The sequence below is a fragment of the Coregonus clupeaformis genome, chromosome 30, assembly GCF_020615455.1.
Source record: "Coregonus clupeaformis isolate EN_2021a chromosome 30, ASM2061545v1, whole genome shotgun sequence".
Taxonomy (NCBI): Eukaryota; Metazoa; Chordata; class Actinopteri; order Salmoniformes; family Salmonidae; genus Coregonus; species Coregonus clupeaformis.
In genome coordinates this window covers 19,436,112-19,457,670 of record NC_059221.1, presented here as the reverse complement: position 1 = coordinate 19,457,670, position 21,559 = coordinate 19,436,112, and the positions used below count along the sequence as shown (strand labels likewise).

Sequence of the window (21,559 nt, the reverse complement as noted above, 5' to 3'; positions counted from 1 at the left end):
GAGAGGGACCATCATGACCTCATGGGTCAGCTGTGACCCACAACCCCCCTCTTACCCCCTCGGCCGACCATCTGAGCACTCGGCAAACCATGGGAATGTAGTGAGCGTGGAACCAAGAGCGCTCAGCATTTGCCTGCAAGGAGGGCAGTCGGGTTTTGGAATGTTAGGCCATTCTTTTCCTCATACATTCCGCAGCGTTCTCCCGACAACTGACTGACTGACAGACCAAATACAAATGGTCTCCTTTCTGGATTATTCCTCTCCGACAATCACAGCTTTAGAATCGGAAGAATGATCAACCACCAAAACCTTCCTCCACCCATCCCTCATCCCCAACCTTGAGGCCATAACATTTTTTAAAGGGCCAAAAGTGTTATGAAAGCACATGAAGGGGATAGATACTACAAGTATCTCAGAATAAGATATCTTTGCACTATTAGTGTGTGACTGTTTACAGTCTAGAGTGATACATCTGGTGTTTTTGGTTATAAATTGTGTATTAATGTTAAGGTGCTGGGTCATCTACAACTACTTAGATCAGCTGTGGAATAGACAGTCAATGTACTCCAGGAAACAGTCTTCATACATACTGGATTAAAAAACAAGCCAGGCAAATGAAAATGTTTTTTGATTTATTTTTAGATATTTTTGGCAGTTTTTCTGGTACAAAAAGGCAGTAAAACAGTAACAAATGTGTCTCTTATAAAAAGTATCATGTTCTATGAGGCATTTGTTTTCAACTGTCATGATGACAAAACCAAAATAAACACAAAAAATCTTCCTTCTGTACATAGGTCTTACAAGTCAAAAATAAATAAATAACTTATGAAATATAAAACCAGTAACCAAGGTACAGTATGTCCTGAAAATAGAGTGTGCTTTAGAACTCAAAGAACCATTGGTCCTACTGGACCAAATGTAATGTGAACAAGTATAAAAGTATGACTGGATAGATTTGGCACTATTTTTTGAAATCTTTGGTAGTTCGTTTTTGAGAGTCAGAGGCAATGTTAAGTCTTTGGGTCAGAAAGAGTCTCTAGTTCTTTGGGTGTTTAGCCTGTTTAGTCCTCAGAGCTTGCTCTCCTCCTCCTCCATGGCTCTGTTCAGTCCAGGGATGAACTTGAGGAGGTGTCGGCGCAAACTCTTCTGTTTGGGTTTCCTCTGTAGCGAGCTGAACCCTCCCGATTGCTCTTTCTCCCCTGGTGCTGACGAAGAGTTGTTGTTGGAGCCCCTCATGTAGCTGCGTGTGCTGGCGCTGCGGGTCAGGTGGGTCTTTGCTGAGGTGAAGAGCTCGCTGGCGGGACGGATCATTCGCTGCTTACCCTTGGGTGGCTTCTCCTGTTCCTGTTTGTCTTTCTCTGTGCTGCTGGTGGTTTTGGTGAGGTCACCGTTGGCGTCGTTGAGGCGGTCACCCTGCCCCTGGTACAGACAGGTCTGGTAGAGCGGGTCCTCCTCCGTGGTGGCACTCAGGTGGCTGGCGCTGCTGCTGGTGCTGCCGGTGCAGCGAAGGGCACGCATGGCGGCCGGGCTCGGGGTGCCCAGACTACCGTACACCCCTGCAGACTCCAGGGACTCATAGATAGCAGCATCACTCATCACTATGCCTAGAGGACACAGGGAAAGAGTGTTATACATCTTAAATTGACTTCAAATTAATTTACCTGAGATCATATGCATCAACATAAATGAATGACTTACCATGAACCAGCCTCTGCTCTTGCATCATCAAAGATCTGTATTCATCCCATTTCTCATGTACGGTTTGCTGATAAAAGAAAATACAGCAATATTAGAAAGCAGTCAAAAAGGTAACATTTTTTGTGATTTCCACCTGTGAGCCTGATGGATGAGCTTGGGGACAGCAGCTGTCATCTTGAGAAAAGCCACTTGTCTTCAGACACAAAAAAGGTAATTTTTACCAGCCAAGTGTAACGTAAGCATGTAACTATGTGTCTACTCTCATTCACTGTGCTCACACAGCCTTCTGTAAGCATGCTGGAGAGCATTGCAGCCGCTAGTCATGAAACAGGTGGGAACAGAGGGGAAAAACAGGTGGGAAAGGGATTGGTCTAAATCTAGCATGCTGCATGGTGAGAGAGCTGGATTTTGTGTCTGCTGGCTATAGGCTTTTCACTACACTGTCAGACTGATCCCAGTCACACACTAGCCTGGTCCCAGATCTGTTTGTGCTGTATAGTCAATTCCTATGGTCATTGTCTCACACCCCACTGGATACCCAATTTCTGTTGAACTGTAGAAGCAAGCAGAACCACAGATTTGCTACACAGGGGAAGAGGGAGAGAGATTCACCTTCAGATACTGAAGCCTTGCCTCCAGTTCTGCTTTTCGAATGGAGTTGCTGTACACTGTTTCCAGCCTATGGTAAAGACAGAGTAATGTTAATTCAGACACAAGAAGGCCAGAGAGCCACACAAAAAGAGAGTAAGTATTCACAGCATTCTCTGGGCCCAATTAAGAACAGAGAGGAACTTCAGAAGTAGACATGTAAAGGCTCTTATATAGGAGACCCTAACATGCTAGAGTCTAGGCTCAACAGTTTACAAGTAGGGGGAAAAGCTTCAGAATGGTATCACGTTTCAAGACACCCACTCGACTGTAGCAACAGGTGCACATCTGAGGGGGTGTGTTGTTTTTACTGGGCTGATTGATACAAGCTCTCTGTTAATGGTTCAGCATCTGAGGGGGTTTCTTGTTTTTACTGGGCTGATTGATACAAGCTCTCTGTTAATGGTTCAGCATCTGAGGGGGTGTGTTGTTTTTACTGGGCTGATACAAGCTCTCTGTTAATGGTTCAGCATCTGAGGGGGTGTGTTGTTTTTACTGGGCTGATACAAGCTCTCTGTTAATGGTTCAGCAGGTCTATTTGTTTACTAGACGCGAGAATAATTTGATGAAGTCTATTGTAAGACAAGAGGCCTGCACTGGGCCTCTCATGTGGTTAACTTCACTGCTTATGCAGTTGCCTTCCGAGTTTATAAAATGGGGCCCGATTCTAATAGGCCTTTCATCTTTTACAAGCAGACAAAGAGAGCGAGAGTGTGGTTCCAATTTAACACAGCAAGTTAATTCTGCATATTAAAAACGGTAATGGCTTGCTTCTAGGCAACTTTGGTGTGTAAACATGAACAGAACGGTTTAGAGTACGTCCATGTCACATTGATTGTATGGTAATCATTTAAAATATATTACATTTCTCCAGAATATCTTTCAGGTGCCACTAGACAAGATTTACAGAGTGCGCCATTAATGAGTATTCCCATTCTCATTCAATAGATAGACTTCATTATCGATTCTGTGTGATTCTATACTTTGGACTGCAACATTGCTCAAGAAAGAAGGTTCAAGATGTATCAGTATGAAAACGACACTAGAAAGCATTGACAAACTCTTTATAAGAACCGATTTGACTAGGACCTATACAAAAAGTGGAACATTTAAGTTCTGTTACCATCCACAACCAGTCCCCAATCCCCTTGCCAGTTCCCTTTACCATTGAGATCTGATCTGCTTACCTAATGGAGTTCCCAGAGGCCCTGATTAGCTGAACAATCTCCTTGTGTTGAAATCCGTCCACAGTGGTCTCATGCACGCTAGTGATGGTGTCCCCTGTGCACAAAACAACATGCATGTTAACAAAACGGCAGCGGACGCAGTTAATTCCAGTTTTTCTTTATCATGGCTGTGGTTCTACTGAGACTAGTTTGATCCCACTAGCGTCTGTGGTTAGTGGAGCAATAAGAAGCACTTGGTTGGCTGGTGCTCCTGCAGCCCATGTGTGATACAGACGCTCTCGTCTAAACCCTGGCTGTGTGGTCATGGCAGGCGACTTGGCACACAAGCTGTTGTTACCCACTTTTCCTAATAAGACAGCCTGAAAAATATTGATCAAAGATTTTGGTGTTACTCCATCTGTTATTGTCAAAGTATGGCAAGCCTATTAGATTATGTTTTATTGATTTCAGATGATTCTGACTCGGCCTGGTTCGAGTTGCAAGCTGAAACCCAATGGCTGTTCCCCTCTGGAGGACCACACCACAGCCTTCTCTCCCCAGTGAGATAAAGTCCTAACGCTTCAGTTTAAAGAAAAACACTGGGAGGGAACAATAAACAAGGCATGTAGGGAATATAGGAAGTGAAACTGACACTTGCATGTCTGATGTGACGTGTAGTGTGAAGGGGAGGATGTAGCCCTGCCTCTAGCGCTCCTTCTCTCTGGTTTATGAGGTTTTGCGAAAATACATGTGAGAATATACAATTTCTTCATTCCCTTCTCCTATTGTTTGTGATCAAATGGATGATAACCTTTTTACAAGGATTGGCAATGGCTTCTGTCTGAGATATTTAGAGAAATTATGTTTCAGACTAGAGAGGAAATAGAGCATGTCTATTCAAGAATGCTATTTTTTCAATAAATACAAAAAACATAATTAAAATAGACATGGCCGAGTTATTGTATGTGTTTGACAGAGTTATTGTATCCGGCAAGGCGGCAATGGAGACAAGGGAGTTGACTCGTATGGTGTTCGGTAAATTAATCTCTCCCTATAGTGTTTGTTGACTGGAAAATAAGTAGGCACACTGTAATATTTGTACTTCCCTAACGCATTTGTGCTTGCGTTTACTTAGGGACTACTAGACTCCTGGCTGGCAAACAAGAAAGGGGCGGGTCTCTATCCCTTCTTCCCCTGAGGTATATTTTCAGTAAAGGCAGGTCATGCCGTTAAATACTGTAAAAAAAGATCCCTATTGAACAGGGGTTTTCAGTTTCACTTACCGACTTTGAGTCCAGCTTGTTGGGCGGGGCTGTCGTCGTGAACCTTGCACACAAATGTGCACATCTCGACAGAGTTCTCGTCCTGGTGGTGCAGCCCATATGTCTGGAAGAAGGGAGGGAGGATAATGAGTTAGAATTATACTTTTTGGTTGACAGCTTTTCATTCAAATAAATGTATTCTTAGGAACAATTAGATGCAAGGCATGGATATATAATTGCATCATGTTCAAAATCATTGGTAATTTCCCTTCACAAATGACCAAGAACCCAATGGTCACTCTGACAGAGCTCCAGAGTTCCTCTGTGGAGATGGGAGAACCTTCCAGAAGGACAACCATCTCTGCAGCACTCCACCAATCAGGCCTTTATGGTAGTGGCCAGACGGAAGCCACTCCTCAGTAAAGGGCACATGACAGCCCGCTTGGAGTTTGCCAAAAGGCACCTAAAGGACTCTCAGACCATGAGAAACAAGATTCTCTGGTCTGATGAAACCAAGATTGAACTCTTTGGCCTGAATGCCAAGCGTCACGTCTGGGGGAAACCTGGCACCATCCCTACGGTGAAGCATGGTGGTGGCAGCATCATGCTGTGGGGATGTTTTTCAGTGGCAGGGACTGGGAGACTAGTCAGGATAGAGGGAAAGATTAATGGAGCAAAGTACAGAGATCCTTGATGAAAACCTGCTCCAGAGCGCTCAGGACCTCAGACTGGGGTGAAGGTTCACCTTCCAACAGGACAACAACCCTAAGAATATAGCCAAGACAACTCAGGAGTGGCTTCGCGACAAGTCTCTGAGTGTCCTTGAGTGGCCCAGCCAGAGCCCGGTCTTGAACATCTCTGGAGACCTGAAAATAGCTGTGCAGTGACGCTCCCCATCCAACCTGACAGAGCTTGAGAGGATCTGCAGAGAAGAATGGGAGAAACTCCCCAAATACAGGTGTGCCAAGCTTGTAGCGTCATACCCAAGAAGACATGAGGCTGTAGTCGCTGCAAAATGTGCTTCAACAAAGTACTGAGTAAAGGGTCTGAATACTTATGTAAATCCATCTCTCCCATCTCTGGGCTTTGACCTCACTTCCTAAAGAACAGGGCGAGGCAGGAAAGGAGGGAACTCCATCCGAACCCTAAATATAACCATCTATCTGGAATAATTATAAACAAAACCGTGTTGTGAACATAGTACTGCTCCATGGTATTTATGATTTTCACGGCCCTTACATTGGGCGCCGTCTTCTCTTTAGAGGTGAGGCTGACAACAAATGGTGCATTGTGAGGAATCGCTGTGGGGACAGAAAGGGGGGAGCTCTGACAGATGAAGAGGGCCTGTGTGCAGAAGTCAGAGTGTTTACAGTGTCCTCGAGGGATAGGAATATAGTAAGTCTGACACGACACGCAGGAGTGTGAGAGAAGATTTTACAAAACCACACCGCTTTGAAAATAGACTCGAGAGAAAACAATTTTTAAAAACGCCTCCTTGTCTCCAGTCATGGGATGGGATACATCAGACCCTTATATTGAGAGTACATTTCTTAAAGTACACTATATATATACACACAAAAAAGTATGTGGACACCCATTCCAAATAGTGGATTTAGGCTATTTCAGCCACACCCGTTGCTGACTGGTGTATAAAATCGAGTACACAGCCATGCAATCTCCATAGACAAACATTGGCAGTAGAATGGCTTTACTGAAGAGCTCAGTGACTTTCAACATGGCACCGTCATAGGATGCGACCTTTCCAACAAGTCAGTTTGTCAAATTTCTGCCCTGCTAGAGCTGCCCCAGTCAACTGTAAGTGCTGTTATTGTGAATAGGAGCAACAACGACTCAGCCACGAAGTGGTAGGCCACACAAGCGCACAGAACGGGACAGCCGAGTGCTGAAGCGCGTAAAAATCGTCTGCCCTCGGCTGCAACATTCACTAGCAAGTTCCAAACTGCCTCTGGAAGCAACGTCAGCACAATAACTGTTAGTCGGAAGCTTCATGAAATGGGTTTCCATGGCCGAGCAGCCGCACACATGTCTAAGGTCACCACGCGCAATGCCAAGCATTGGCTGGAGTGGTGTAAAGCTTGCCGTCATTGGACTCTGGAGCAGTAGAAACGCGTTCTCTGGAGTGATGCTTCACGCTTCTGGCAGTCCGATGGACAAATCTGTGTTTGGCGGATTCCAGGAGAATGATACCTGCCCGAATGCATAGTGCCAACTGTAAAGTTTGGTGGAGGAGGAATAATGGACTGGGGCTGTTTTTCATGGTTTGGGCTAGGCCCCTTAGTTCCAGTGAAGGGAAATCTTAACGCTATAGCATACAATGACATTCTAGACGATTCTGTGCTTCCAACTTTGTGGCAACAGTTTGGGGAAGGCCCTTTCCTGTTTCAGCATGACAATGCCCCCGTGCACAAAGCGAGGTCCATACAGAAATAGGTTTGTCGAGATTGGTGTGGAAGAACTTGACTGGCCTGCACAGAGCCCTGACCTCAACCACATCCAACACCTTTGGGATGAATTGGAACGCCGACTGTGAGCCAGGCCTAATCGCCCAACATCAGTGCCCGACCTCACTAATGCTGAGTGGAAGCACTTCCTGTTGAATGCGGAACGAGGGAGAGCTCGGTTTGTTGTTTTGGAAAAGTTTGTTGTTTTAAAAGTGTATTGGAAAATTTCTTAGTAGCTAGCTAACTTTTTAGTTTGGATCCCGCGACGCAGTTGGCATCAGTTGCTGGGACTGCTACTCTCTGTCTGAGGAGCTATTTGGCGTAGCAGCTAGCCTATCAAGCTAGCGGGGTTTCTTGAACGCATCCCGTGACGCGGTTAGCCATTGTGGCAGGGACCGCAGATTGACCCGTGTTTGTGGCTGTCTATATCCCTGTGGTTTGTTGTTTTAAATCTTCCCTGTGACCTGCCCTGTCTGGAACTGCGAAGAGTAACAGCGTAACCTACGTTCCAAAAGCAACAAGAAAATAGCTTCAAGTGTTTTGTCCAAATACTGGTTTCAACTAATAAAAGAATGGACGACCTGACCAGAGAGGTTAAGGACCTGAAGAACAGCTTGCAGTTCTCCCAGGGTCAGCTCGATGAGTTGAAACAGGAGAACAGCAAGATGACAGCAATCTGTAAGTCATTGTAAGTCATTTCATCAGTTCTGTGTGAATCCATGATAACAATGACGGATAAATCAGATTATCTCGAGGGACAATCAAGGCGGAATAACATGGTTGTGGACGGAATTGCAGAATCTCGACATGAGACCTGGACGGAGTCTGAGGACAAAGTGAGGGAAATTATCTCTGAGAAATTGAAGATGGACCACAGGAAGATTGAGGTGGAGCGCACCCACAGGACTGGAAAACCCACCAATTACCCAGGAAAGGGCTGAAAATAACCCATATTAATATATGTAGCCTTAGAAATAAGGGTAATTCAATCAATAACTTGCTAACATCAGATAACATTAATATATTAGCCATTTCTGAAACTCACTTAGATAATTCATTTGATGATACAGCAGAGTAGCAATACAAGGATATAACATCTATAGAAGAGACAGAAATGCTTATGGGGGAGGTGTTGCTGTATACATACCATACCAGTCAAAAGTTTGGACACAACTACTCATTCCAGGGTCTTTCTTTATTTTTACAATTTTCTACATTGAAGACATCAAAACTATGAAATAACACATATGGAATCATGTAGTAACCAAACAAGTGTTATACAAATAAAAATATATTTTATATTTGAGTTTCTTCAAAGTAGCCACCCTTTGCCTTGATGACAGCTTCGCACACTCTTGAAATTCTCTCAACCAGCTTCATGAGGTAGTCTGCTGGAATGCATTTCAATTAACAGGTGTGCCTTGTTAAAAGTTAATTTGTGGAATTTCCTTCCTTCTTAATGCGTTTGAGCCAATCAGTTGTGTTGTGACAAGGTAGTGGGGGTATACAGAAGATAGCCCTATTTGGTAAAAGACCAAGTCCATATTATGGCAAGAACAGCTTAAATAAGCAAAGAGAAATGACAGTCCATCATTACTTTAAGACACGAAGGTCAGTCAATACGGAACATTTCAAGAACTTTGAAAGTTTCATCAAGTGCAGTCGCAAAAACCATCAAGCGCTATGATGAAACGGGCTCTCATGAGGACCGGCACAGGAAAGGAAGACCCAGAGTTACCGCTGCTGCAGAGGATAAATTCATTAGAGTTACTAGCCTCAGAAATTGCAGCCCAAATAAATGTTTCACAGACTGCAAGTAACAGACACATCTCAACATCAACTGTTCAGAGGGGACTATGTGAATCAGGCCGTAATTGTCGAATTGCTGCAAAGAAGCCACTACTAAAGGACACCAATAATAAGAAGAGACCTGCTTGGGCCAAGAAACACGAGCAATGGACATTAGACCGGTGGAAATCTGTCCTTTGGTCTGGAGTCCAAATTGGAGATTTTTGGTTCAAACCGCTGTGTCTTTGTGAGACGCGGTGCGGGTGAACGGATGATCCCACCATAAAGCATGGAGGAGGTGGTGTTATGGTGTGGGGGTACTTTGCTGGTGACACTGTCTGTGATTTATTTAGAATTCAAGGTTAATTCAATCAATAACTTGCCCTTACACTTGCATGGCTACCACAGCATTCTGCAGCGATACGCCATCCCATCTGGTTTGGGCTTAGTGGGACTATCATTTGTTTTTCAACAGGACAATGACCCAACACACTTCAAGGCTGTGTAAGGGCTATTTTACCAAGAAGGAGAGTGATGGAGTGCTGCATCAGATGACCTGGCCTCCACAATCACCTGACCTCTAACCAATTGAGATGGTTTGGGATGAGTTGGACCTCAGAGTGAAGGAAAAGCAGCCAACAAATGCTCAGCATATGTGGGAACTCCTTCAAGACTGTTGGAAAAGTATTCCAGGTGAAGCTGGTTGAGAAAATGCCAAGAGTGTGCAAAGCTGTCATCAAGGCAAAGGGTGGCTACTAAGAATCTACAATATATTTTGATTTTTGTAACACTTTTATGGATACTACATGATTCCATGTGTGTTATTTCATAGTTTTGATGTCTTCACTATTATTCTACAAGGTAGAAAATTGTAAATATAAAGAAAAACCCTTGAATGAATAGGTGTCCAAACTTTTGACTGGTACTGTGTATTCAGAGTCATATCCCTGTTATGCTTAGAGAAGATCTTATGTCAAATATTATTGAAGTGTTGTGGTTGCAGGTTCACTTGGCACATCTACATTTATTTTGGAGTGTTGCTATAGGCCACCACGTGCTAACAGTCAGTATCTAAATAATATGTGTGAAATGCTTGATAGTTTATGTGGTGTAAACAGAGAGGTCTACTTTATTGGGGACCTGAATATTGACTGGTTTTCATCAAACTGTCCGCTGAAGAGGAAGCTTCTCACTGTAACCAGTGCCTGTAATCTGGTTCAGGTTATTAACAAACACTACAGGAACAAGATCATCCACAAGTATCGATCACATTTTTACTAATACTGTAGAACTTTGTTCTAAAGTTGTATCCGTACCCATCGGATGCTATATCCAGGAAAGCCAAAGTTCCAAAAGCTGGCCCTAAAATAGTGTATAAGAGATCATACAAAAGATTTTACTGTGACTCTTATGTGGATTATGTAAAAAAATATTTGTTGGTCTGATGTGATTAATAAGGAGCATCCAGACGCTGCACTTCATTAATTTATGAAATTGCTTCTTCCAATTATTGATAAACATGCACCTGTTAAGAAACTGACTGTTAGAACTGTTAAGGCTCCATGGATAGATGAGGAATTGAAAAACTGTATGGTTGAAAGGGATGGGCCAAAAGGAGTGGCTAATAAGTCTGGCTGCACATCTGACTGACTTACTGAAAATTGAGAAATGATGTGACTAAACTCAAGAACAAAAAAATAAGAAAGTGTATTATGAAGCCAAGATCAATTATATAAAGAATGATGGAAAAAGAACTTGAGTACTTTAAATGAAATTATGGGCAGAAAGACAAATTCAACTCCATCTTTCATCGAATCAGATGGCTTATTCATCACAAAACCATTTGATGTTGCCAATTATTTTAATGATTACTTCATTGGCAAAGTGGCCAAACTTAGGCAGGAAATGCCAACAACGAACAGTGAGCCATACATAAAAAAACAAATAATGAAAGAAAAGCATTGCCAGTTTTAACTTTGTAAACTTAGTGTGGGAGAGGTGGATTTTTGTTTGTTATCGATCAATAATGACAAACCTCCTGGCATCGACAACTTAGATGGAAAGCTACTGAGGATGGTAGCTGACTCTATAGCCACTCCTATCTGTCATATCTTTAATCTGAGCCTAGAGGAAAGTATTTGTCCTCAGGCCTGGAGGGAAGCCAAAGTAATTCCGCTACCCAAGAGTGGTAAAGTGGCCTTTACTGGTTCTAACAGCAGATCTATAAGCTTGCTGCCAGCTCTTAGCAAACTGTTGGAAAGAATTGTGTTTGACCGAATACAATGACATTTCTCTGTAAACAAATTAACAACAGACTTTCAGCATGCTTATAGAGAAGGACACTCAACATGTACTGCACTGACACAAATTACTGATGATTGGTTGAAAGAAATTGATAATAAGAAGATTGTGAGAGCTGTACTGTTAGATTTCAGTGCAGCCTTTGATATTATTGACCATAACCTGTTGCTGAAAAAACGTATGTGTTATAGCTTTTCAACCTCTGCCATATCGTGAATTCAGAGCTACCTATCTAATAGAACTTAAAGGGTTTTCTTTAATGGAAGCTTCTCTAATGTCAAACATGTAAAGTGGTGTACCGCAGCGCAGCTCTCTAGGCCCTCTACTCTTTTCTATTTTTACCAATGACCTGCCACTGGCATTAAACAAAGCATGTGTGTCCATGTATGCTGATGATTCAACCATATACACATCAGCAACCACAGCTAATGAAGTCACTGAAACCCTTAACAAAGAGTTGCAGTCTGTTTTGGAAAGGGTGGCCAGTAATAAACTGGTCCTGAACACATCTAAAACTAAGAGCATTGTATTTGGTATAAATCATTCCCTAAGTTCTAGACCACAGTTGAATCTGTATAATGAATGGTATGGCTTTTGAACAAGTTGAGGAGACTAAATTACTTGGTGTTACCTTAGATTGTAAACTGTCATGGTCAAAACATATAGATTCAATGGTTGTAAAGATGGAGAGAGGTCTGTCCGTAATAAAGAGATGCTCTGCTTTTTTGACACCACACTCCAAAAAGCAAGTCCTGCAGGCTCTAGTTTGTCTTATCTTGATTGTCCAGTCGTGTTGTCGAGTGCTGCAAGGAAATAATAATAAAATAATAATATGCCATTTAGCAGACGCTTTTATCCAAAGCGACTTACAGTCATGCGTGCATACATTTTTTTTGTGTATGGGTGGTCCCGGGGATCGAACCCACTACCTTGGCGTTACAAGCGCCGTGCTCTACCAGCTGAGCTACAGAGGACCAGAAAGACCTAGTTAAGCTGCAGCTGGCCCAGAACAGAGCGGCACGTCTTGCTCTTCATTGTATTCAGAGGGCTGATATAAATACTATGCATGCCAGTCTCTCTTGGTTAAGAGTTGAGGAGAGACTGACTGCATCACTTCTTCTTTTTATAAGAATTATTAATGTGTTGAAAATTCTAAATTGTTTGCATAGTCAACTTACGCACAGCTCTGACACACACACTTACCCCACCAGACATGCCACCAGGGGTCTTTTCATAGTCCCCAAATCCAGAATGAATTCAAGAAAGCGTACAGTATTATACAGAGCCATTATTGCATGGAGCTCCCTTCCATCTCATATTGCTCAAATGAACAGCAAACCTGGTTTCAAACAACAGATAAAGCAACACCTCACGGCACAACGCCTCTCCCCTATTTGGCCTAGATAGTTTGTTTTTATATATTGATATGTAGGCTACGTGTACCTTTTGTAAAAAAACAAAAACATTATGTACTTCTGTCCTCGAGCTGTTGTCTATTAATGTTCTGTATTATGTCATTTTTCATGTTTTGTGTGGACCCCAGGAAGAGTAGCTGCTGCTTTTGCAACAGCGTCCTCCCGAGTGGCGCAGTGGTCTAAGGCATTGCATCGCAGTGCTAGCTGTGCCACTAGAGATCCTGGTTCGAATCCAGGCTCTGTCGTAGCCGGCCGCGACTGGGAGACCCATGGGGCGGCGCACAATTGGCCCAGCGTCGTCCAGGGTAGGGGAGGGAATGGCCGGCAGGGATGTAGCTCAGTTGGTAGAGCATGGCATTTGCAACGCCAGGGTTGTGGGTTTGATTCCAGTATTAAAAATGTATGCACTCACTAACTGTAAGTCGCTCTGGATAAGAGCGTCTGCTAAATGACTAAAATGTAAAAAATGTAATGGGGATCCTAATAATATACCAAGTCCCCGCAGCAATGTACCAACATCTAGTGGAAAGCCTTCCCAGAAGAGTGGAGGCTGTTATAGCAGCAAAGGGGGGACCAAGTCAATATTAATACACATGCTTTTGGAATGAGATGTAATCTGTAATCCACTTACCTGGATCTCAAAGCCAAAGGTCTCCTCCTCCTTCTTCTCCAGGACAACGACTTTCCTAAAATGAAAAAGGTGGATATGATTACTTGATATATAGTATTGAGCCATGACCCAATTGTGACGGGTGAGTGACATCACCACCTCCAGAAAATACCTTTATGGGTTATCTGCTGTAATGGGACATCTAAGATGAATAAAGTTCATATTCAGTTAAGTGATTAACACAATGTATTATAGTTTTCCTTTCTGTAATACACATGATTCTGTTTGTGCAAGGTTGATGGTCACTAGACTTGAATGTTATGGACTGCTGATAGTGTTGGCACTAGTCTAAAGGTGCCAGTTCCGAGGACACTGGTTATTATTGTATTCTGTGAGGCTGTCTGATTCACTGCCTTGTGTTATGTCTTTTGTTATGTGTTTACAGAACGTATGTAGTTAGGATACAAGGGCCTGCTCAGAGAAGGCTCGGGAGACATCTGCTCTGCTTCTGTGATGGAGGTGTCTCCCTGTTGCAACTTGTATTAAAACAGAGATTTTTGATTGACTTTATCAACGACGCTCTCCTTTTTGTTTCACGTGGAATTCCCTTTACATATGCTCTAGGATTCTTTTTTTATTTTTTTTAATACATGGATGATGAACATCATGATACCTAGCTGTGTAATACACTCATGGTTAAACTGAACTCTAAAATGGCTCATGTTTGAAGCAAAGAAAACTAATGAAATAGTGAAAAGGTTGTTTATTTTAGGAAGTGATGCTAAAGAACAAACATACACTATATACACACACACAACATTCCTCAGGAGGACTTGATGGACTAGATGATAAGTCTTAAGACTGCTGAAGAGTTAATCAAATGGCTACCCGGACTATTTGCATTGAAGGCCTTTTTTTTGTTTTACTGATTATCTTGCACTGGCTCTATGCACACTCACTGGACTCTACCCACACACTCACACACACTACACTGACACTCCAACACACACACACACACACACACAAATGCTGCTGCTACTCTGTTTATTATATATCCTGATTGCCTAGTCATTTTTACCCCTACCTACAAGTACATATTGCCTCAATTATCTGAACTACCTCGTACCACTGCACATTGACTCAGTACTGGTACTCCTTGTATATAGCCTCGTTATTGTTTTTATTGTGTTACTATTTCTATTTAGCAAATTGTTCGTACTTTTTAATTCTGCATTGTTGGGAAAGGGCTCGTAAGTATTAATTTCAATGTGACAAATAAAATGTGATATCTTACAGAATTAACTATTCAAAATTGCATTATAAACCATCCACAAAGTACACTACTAAGAAAGTAACTACAGTACAGCTACAGTAAAATGACAAATACATCTCTCTTGCATGTTCTTATCTAAATTGCATGACAAGATATTTCTGTTGACAAAACGTGACAAGCATTCTTTTGTTTCCAAAAGCCTCTTTGCGTCATCCCAAAAGTAAAAATGTCCAAAGGTCTAACTGGGCAGTGTGTACGGCAATGTCCACTTAACATCATAATATCATCCATAGATTAGATAAAAATGCATAATACATTAGAATGTCAAATAGTAATAACCACAAATACAAAAGGTTACTGTACTGCTGAATTTCTGTAACTCATTACATTCAATTTTCCCAAGCGTCAAACCCAGAGGCCTCTGAAATACTCAAATTACTCTGAAAGCAGCCTACTGTAATTTAGTTAACACGCATAATTTGGGTCTGTTGTGAATGAAAGGGTTTAGTAAGGCTGATTGGGTCTGTTCTGACAGTCTGTGTATGACGTACTTCTCTCAACCACAGTAAGAGTGAGAAAATGACAGATAGTTTCAGGACACATCTGCCTGATGGAGGGGGTGAGATGACTGTTGGGCTTACCTCTGTGGCTCTGGTGTTTGTGTGAGGGGCTTCCATTTCTGCAACCCACCACTCTGTGAAGAGAAAACATAATGGACATTAAATATAACAACCAAAAACAGGGTTTTTTGGGTTAGAACAGAAACCACACAAGGGGATTTCTCTCCTACGTACGTAGGCCAGGTTCAGTATACACCTCAATCTCTCGCTCATGTATCTTCTTGTCCATCAAGTCCTCCTGAGGCATGTCATGTGTGTACAGTGTGTGTTTTTAAGCTACTGAGCCAAAACACGGGTAAGAAACTATTACAGACAGAACCAGAAATGCGTGTCTGTCTGCTCCCTGTTTAACACCCTACGTCAGAGCAGACGTTTTGGTTCCTATATTTAGCTCTACGCTGAGTCCACTGTCTTGTGATGCCCAGACTGCTGATACACCAAACTGTGTGGGTTTTCTTCTTCTTCCGATACCGATCTAAAATATCTCCCTATTTGTACAGGTTATACTCATACTGTAGACAAACCAGATGTGTGTGTGGACTGGAGTCTTGGTCCTCTTGCAACAATCACTGCATTGAGGGAAAACCCAAGCCAAATTGGGACCCAACCTCCACTTTACTTAGTGTAAACTACAAGTACAGTGGGGAAGAAAAGTATTTAGTCAGCCACCAATTGTGCAAGTTCTCTCACTTAAAAAGATGAGAGAGGCCTGTAATTTTCATCATAGGTACACGTCAACTATGACAGACAAATTGAGAATATTTTTTCCAGAAAATCACATTGTAGGATTTTTAATGAATTTATTTGCAAATTATGGTGGAAAATAAGTATTTGGTCACCTACAAACAAGCAAGATTTCTGGCTCTCACAGACTTGTAACTTCTTCTTTAAGAGGCTCCTCTGTCCTCCACTCGTTACCTGTATTAATGGCACCTGTTTGAACTTGTTATCAGTATAAAAGACACCTGTCCACAACCTCAAACAATCAAACTCCAAACTCCACTATGGCCAAGACAAAAGAGCTGTCAAAGGACACCAGAAACAAAATTGTAGACCTGCACCAGGCTGGGAAGACTGAATCTGCAATAGGTAAGCAGCTTGGTTTGAAGAAATCAACTGTGGGAGCAATTATTAGGAAATGGAAGACATACAAGACCACTGATAATCTCCCTCGATCTGGGGCTCCACGCAAGATCTCCACGCAAAGCCTACCATCAGTAACACAATACGCCGCCAGGGACTAAAATCCTGCAGTGCCAGACGTGTCCCCCTGCTTAAGCCAGTACATGTCCAGGCCCGTCTGAAGTTTGCTAGAGTGCATTTGGATGATCCAGAAGAGGATTGGGAGAAAGTCATATGGTCGGATGAAACCAAAATAGAACTTTTTGGTAAAAACTCAACTCGTCGTGTTTGGAGGACAAAGAATGCTGAGTTGCATCCAAAGAACACCATACCTACTGTGAAGCATGGGGGTGGAAACATCATGCTTTGGGGCTGTTTTTTCTGCAAAGGGACCAGGACGACTGATCCGTGTAAAGGAAAGAATGAATGGGGCCATGTATCGTGAGATTTTGAGTGAAAACCTCCTTCCATCAGCAAGGGCATTGAAGATGAAACGTGGCTGGGTCTTTCAGCATGACAATGATCCCAAACACACCGCCCGGGCAACGAAGGAGTGGCTTCGTAAGAAGCATTTCAAGGTCCTGGAGTGGCCTAGCCAGTCTCCAGATCTCAACCCCATAGAAAATCTTTGGAGGGAGTTGAAAGTCTGTGTTGCCCAGCGACAGCCCCAAAACATCACTACTCTAGAGGAGATCTGCATGGAGGAATGGGCCAAAATACCAGCAACAGTGTGTGAAAACCTTGTGAAGACTTACAGAAAACGTTTGACCTGTGTCATTGCCAACAAAGGGTATATAACAAAGTATTGAGAAACTTTTGTTATTGACCAAATACTTATTTTCCACCATAATTTGCAAATAAATTCATTAAAAATCCTACAATGTGATTTTCTGGATTTTTTTTTCTCATTTTGTCTGTCACAGTTGACGTGTACCTATGATGAAAATTACAGGCCTCTCTCATCTTTTTAAGTGGGAGAACTTGCACAATTGGTGGCTGACTAAATACTTTTTTTCCCCACTGTATCTCTTATACTACATAACGTACTGTATTTCGCCTACACTACAAATAATTCACCTCTGTTCTACCTCAATGATCCTAAGTGTTGACCCAATGAAAGGGCACTTTTTTGTCACCGCCTCTTTGGGTATAAAAAATGTTGCTTTCTTTATTTTCCAACACTCCCAGAAATGTCCCGGGCCCCTCTCAATGACTTAACTTATTCCCAAATACCAAGAGAGAGACTCCTGGGGGTGGTAGGTGCAGAGCAGGAGCTGGGTGCCCTGCACAATGCCCTGTTGTTGCCCCAGGCTCCAGATGATGGTGAGAGATGTAGGAAGGAGGCCTGTGCATAACTCTGGCTGGCCTCCTAATACAGTACATCTACAGAACTGGGACAACCAATGCTGTTGTGTCAAACATACACACACACAAACTGCTTCAGCTTTCCCAAGAAATCCGTTTTGCCAGTCTACATCACAGTAAATTCCCAGATTATGATGCTGGGCCATGTTAATTCACTGGTAAAGCCACCACTGTTCCCTGTAAGGCCGTTCCACCTCAGTACATTCTATCTGCATGCTTAGAAATACTAATTTGATGCGAAGCTAATTTGATCACAAAGCGTAATCTGTTGTGCTTCAAAACTGCAAAGATATTATGAAATGGTTGGATTGCACTGAATCAAGAGGGAGTGTGGCACTCATGAAACATCATGTGTGGGTGGACCTTTGGTCAGGAAAGAGGAAAGCTTTAGTATGTGACAAGTGAACACCATTTGTGTTCTTGCTTGAGTGTGTGTCAACTTTTATACAAAGCTTATATCGAAATAGGAAACTGTCGCTTGGTGCGTAAAACAGCAACAGGCCATCCATATTGGGCTCAGACAATAAAGTGTCATAAAAATATTCACACTGCTATTTCTAAGAAAATGAATGCCTTCAGACTCATTATGAACACCAGACATACATTTATGTGCTCAATATCTGTGCGTGTGAGAAGCCATGAGAAGAGAAGAAACTTTACATCCAACTTCAAATATTTAGCGTATTATTGAGCGTATCCAAGCTGGCCTCTGTAGCTAAAAGTGACACTGCCATGTGCTTTCATTCAGGGGCATCATGCATCCCAAAAATCTGAGGGGGCACAATATAGGTCCTTCTACACCCCCCATAAAAAAAAGTTTGGTTGTCCCACTGGCTATCCTAAATTGAATGCACCAATTTGTAAGTGGCTCTGGATAAGAGTGTCTGCTAAATGACTTAAATGTAAATGTAGGTGAGGATGGCTGGGGGGGTGGAAGTTGGAGAATTTTGCATTTTTCAAACACATGAAACAGCTTTTTCCTGCAATTTAGAGCCATATTCATTATGCTTACTTTTAATTCTATGTCAAAAATATATGGTTTACTGACTGGTGGTTCTTTTTTAAAGAAACTAAATATGCTTCTCAACATCTCTGCTAAAATTTGGGTAAAGATTGAAAGGAATGTGAGTCATATTCAGTACATTTAGTAATTGCTTGCTTTTCTAAAGTCTACCAACCTTGCCAGCAGGCATGCCAGCTAAGATAGTTAGACAAGCTAGCTACTCTAATTTGATTGACAGCCTGACATGGCTTCTTAGTTCACTCTTAGAAAAAAGGGTTCCATAAGGGTTCTTCGGCTGTCCCCATAGGAGAACCCTTTTTAGTTCCCTCTGTCAAATGTAGAACCCTCTGTGAAAAGGGTTCTACATGGAACCCAAAAGAGTTATACCTGGAACCAAAACGGGGTTGTCCTATAGGGACAGCCGAATAACCTGTTTAGGTTCTAAATAGCACTTTTTTTTGTTTTTCCATAAGAGTGTGTACCTAGTTGAGATTGGGAAACTATCTGGGCTAGCTAAAGCCAACTTCATAAAATTGCTAGGTGCTTGGCTTGCAGTATTACAGAGAAACAACAACAACAACAACAACAACAAATTTAACAGGACAAATCTAAGTGGGCACGTGCCACCTATAGGCATGACGCTTCTGCTTTCATTGGTATGTTTAGTAAACTTCTTCTGCCGCGTTCACGTGCTGGTCGGAACTAGGACATTTCTGATTTACTAACTTGTTCTAGTTATTCACGTTCCACGTTCAACGCATTAGCAAGTCGGACATTTCCGAGTATCCTACTTCCGAATAGAACGTGAACGCGACATTAATTGAAGGAGCAAGTGCAAGTTACAATGTAAGAAAGTTACCATCACTGTAACACAGAATACATACCTTTCTGTAGTTCCTTGGCAACGTTCCACCAGAGTATGCCAAAGTCTTGTAATTATACACCTCCGAGGAATTAGTTGGTAAATCCATAGTTTTAAAACTGTCGGACTTTGAGGACGGAAAGTAAATATCGTCCTGGCTCGAAAGTCCACTAGCTGGATCACAGGAGTTTACTTTTTTAAGACTTCGGAGAGTCATATTCTTCATATTATGTGATGTGATTTTAAAAAAAAAAGCTAAGATAAACAGAAAATGTCTGAGTAAAATGTCCACAATATCGCTCCCGCTACTCTAGCACAGCCAACGATGCTTCTGTCCAGGCAGCATGCACATTGCCCAGAAGGCGGTCCCTGCTGTGATGCACATGACACAATTGGACGGTTGTGTTTTCATTTGTTTGGCGATCGGGACTTTGTGCACGTTGACAAAAACCAATGGGCCAAGAAATGAGCAATTTGTGCAGTGTGAAAAAGTCTCACGTGTCTGAGAAATCCATTGCCTATATACATTTTAGTCATTTATACATTATAATTTTTTTCATACTGGCCCCCCGTGGGAATCAAACCCACAACCCTGGCGTTGCAAACGCCATGCTCTACCAATTGACGACGCTGGGCCAATTGTGCGCCGCCCCATTGTCGCGGCCTGCTACGACAGAGCCTGGATTCGAACCAGGATTTCTAGTGGCACAGCTAATAGCACTGCGATGCAGTGCCTTAGACCACTGCGCCACTTGTGAGATATGGCCTACATTCTCTAAAATCTAAGCAATAAGGCCTACATTTTAAAAATAACAATAGTCTCGGTTTAAGATAGGCTACAGCTGTTTAAATTATACAATTATCAGATTAGTTGGGAACAAAGGGTTACCAGCATTAAAAGGCAATATTATTTCCCAAACCATACATTTTTCAACAAAACGTAATGCTACATTCACTAAAACTGGTTGTCATGTGCACTTTTAGGCGCTCTGGTCATTAGTTCTATTCGTATTGACTGCCATGTAAAGTAAAACTACCCAACCACTGGTTGATAGTTCCAGAACTTTGCAGGTTACTATGGCAAACAAAAGTGGTTGCTATGTAGGCTCTTCCCCCTTGCTAGCTATCCAACTTTACAGCTAACACAATCACTTCAGACTGAAGCTGGAAACTCCGCAAACTAGCTGCATTTCGTTTCGTTTGACCTGTTTTCATGATTCGACTGGCTGAGAAAATCTTCCCTTCTGTCTGGTCCCGACTCGTTCATTATTATGGGACACAGTGGAGATTGAATTTTAATATTGCTACAATATTGCAAATGTCGGAGATAATGTCTAGATGCTTTTTAGTGTAGATCAAGTTTATAAATCGCATGGCTGTGCAGATGAGACAGACAGTGGATCTGCAAAAGTAGTAGTAGTGCGTTGCTAGGTAACCACAAATGATGGCACTTTTTATGAATGTACTGGCCATGTGTATGCTGTCTAGTATATCATGGGCAGATAGACTCTAACAATGGGAATTCCAAACCACCCATTGTATAAATTGCTTTTAATAATCCATCTGTGAATGTAGCCTATCAACATAGGTATAAAGTCACAGGGCCCTGCCAATGAGGCCCACACAGAACCGACTGCTGAAACGGAGCAAGTGGCGCCCCCCTGTGATCATGCATATATTTTGGTCAAACCAAACAGAGTTGGTGAGACCAAAATACAATACCTTGACATTTCTTAGCCCTAACTAATAAAGAAACAAATCATAAAATGGTTACCTATTCATTCGATAATAACCACACCACATTACATAATGTCATGATGGTTTATTGAAATATATACAGCATCATTTGAAATATTTTTTACATTCTCAGGATTTAAGATATGGCTAACCTCCAATTAGAGATACTGAATACGAGAAACTAAGGCCTTGCATTGAGACAGATGTAAACAATTAGTTTTCAATCC

The 21,559-nt window shown here is 42.2% G+C and overlaps 1 protein-coding gene across 3 annotated transcripts; it reads right to left on the bottom strand.

The window, feature by feature from the left end:
• Window positions 1-615: 615 nt before the first annotated feature.
• Window positions 616-19,998, bottom strand: LOC121545717 (general receptor for phosphoinositides 1-associated scaffold protein). Of its 3 annotated transcripts, none has more exons than XM_041856479.2 (8): window positions 19,618-19,998; window positions 15,265-15,317; window positions 13,372-13,426; window positions 4,796-4,898; window positions 3,534-3,627; window positions 2,311-2,377; window positions 1,699-1,765; window positions 616-1,604 (listed from the first exon to the last, which is right to left on the bottom strand). In XM_041856479.2, exons 1-8 carry the CDS (start codon window positions 19,819-19,821, stop codon window positions 1,069-1,071), a joined length of 1,179 nt encoding a protein of 392 aa, XP_041712413.1. In that variant the 5' UTR covers window positions 19,822-19,998; the 3' UTR covers window positions 616-1,068. The 3 variants fall into 3 exon arrangements, with proteins under 3 accessions (XP_041712413.1, XP_041712415.1, XP_041712416.1); XM_041856481.1 differs by lacking the exon at window positions 19,618-19,998 and adding an exon at window positions 15,440-15,515; XM_041856482.1 differs by lacking the exon at window positions 19,618-19,998 and adding an exon at window positions 15,418-15,471.
• Window positions 19,999-21,559: the final 1,561 nt, after the last annotated feature.

What these genes read in the sequence shown, in the direction of transcription:
- LOC121545717 (XM_041856479.2), bottom strand. Translation starts at nt 19,821, where the DNA reads ATGAAGAATATGACTCTCCGAAGTCTTAAAAAAGTAAACTCCTGTGAT. An exon ending in CAAACACCAGAGCCACAGAG is followed by an intron (nt 13,427 to 15,264) that starts GTAAGCCCAACA and finishes TTTTCATTTTAG; the next exon opens with GAAAGTCGTTGTCCTGGAGA. An exon ending in GCCTCTGGGAACTCCATTAG is followed by an intron (nt 2,378 to 3,533) that starts GTAAGCAGATCA and finishes TCTTTACCATAG; the next exon opens with GCTGGAAACAGTGTACAGCA.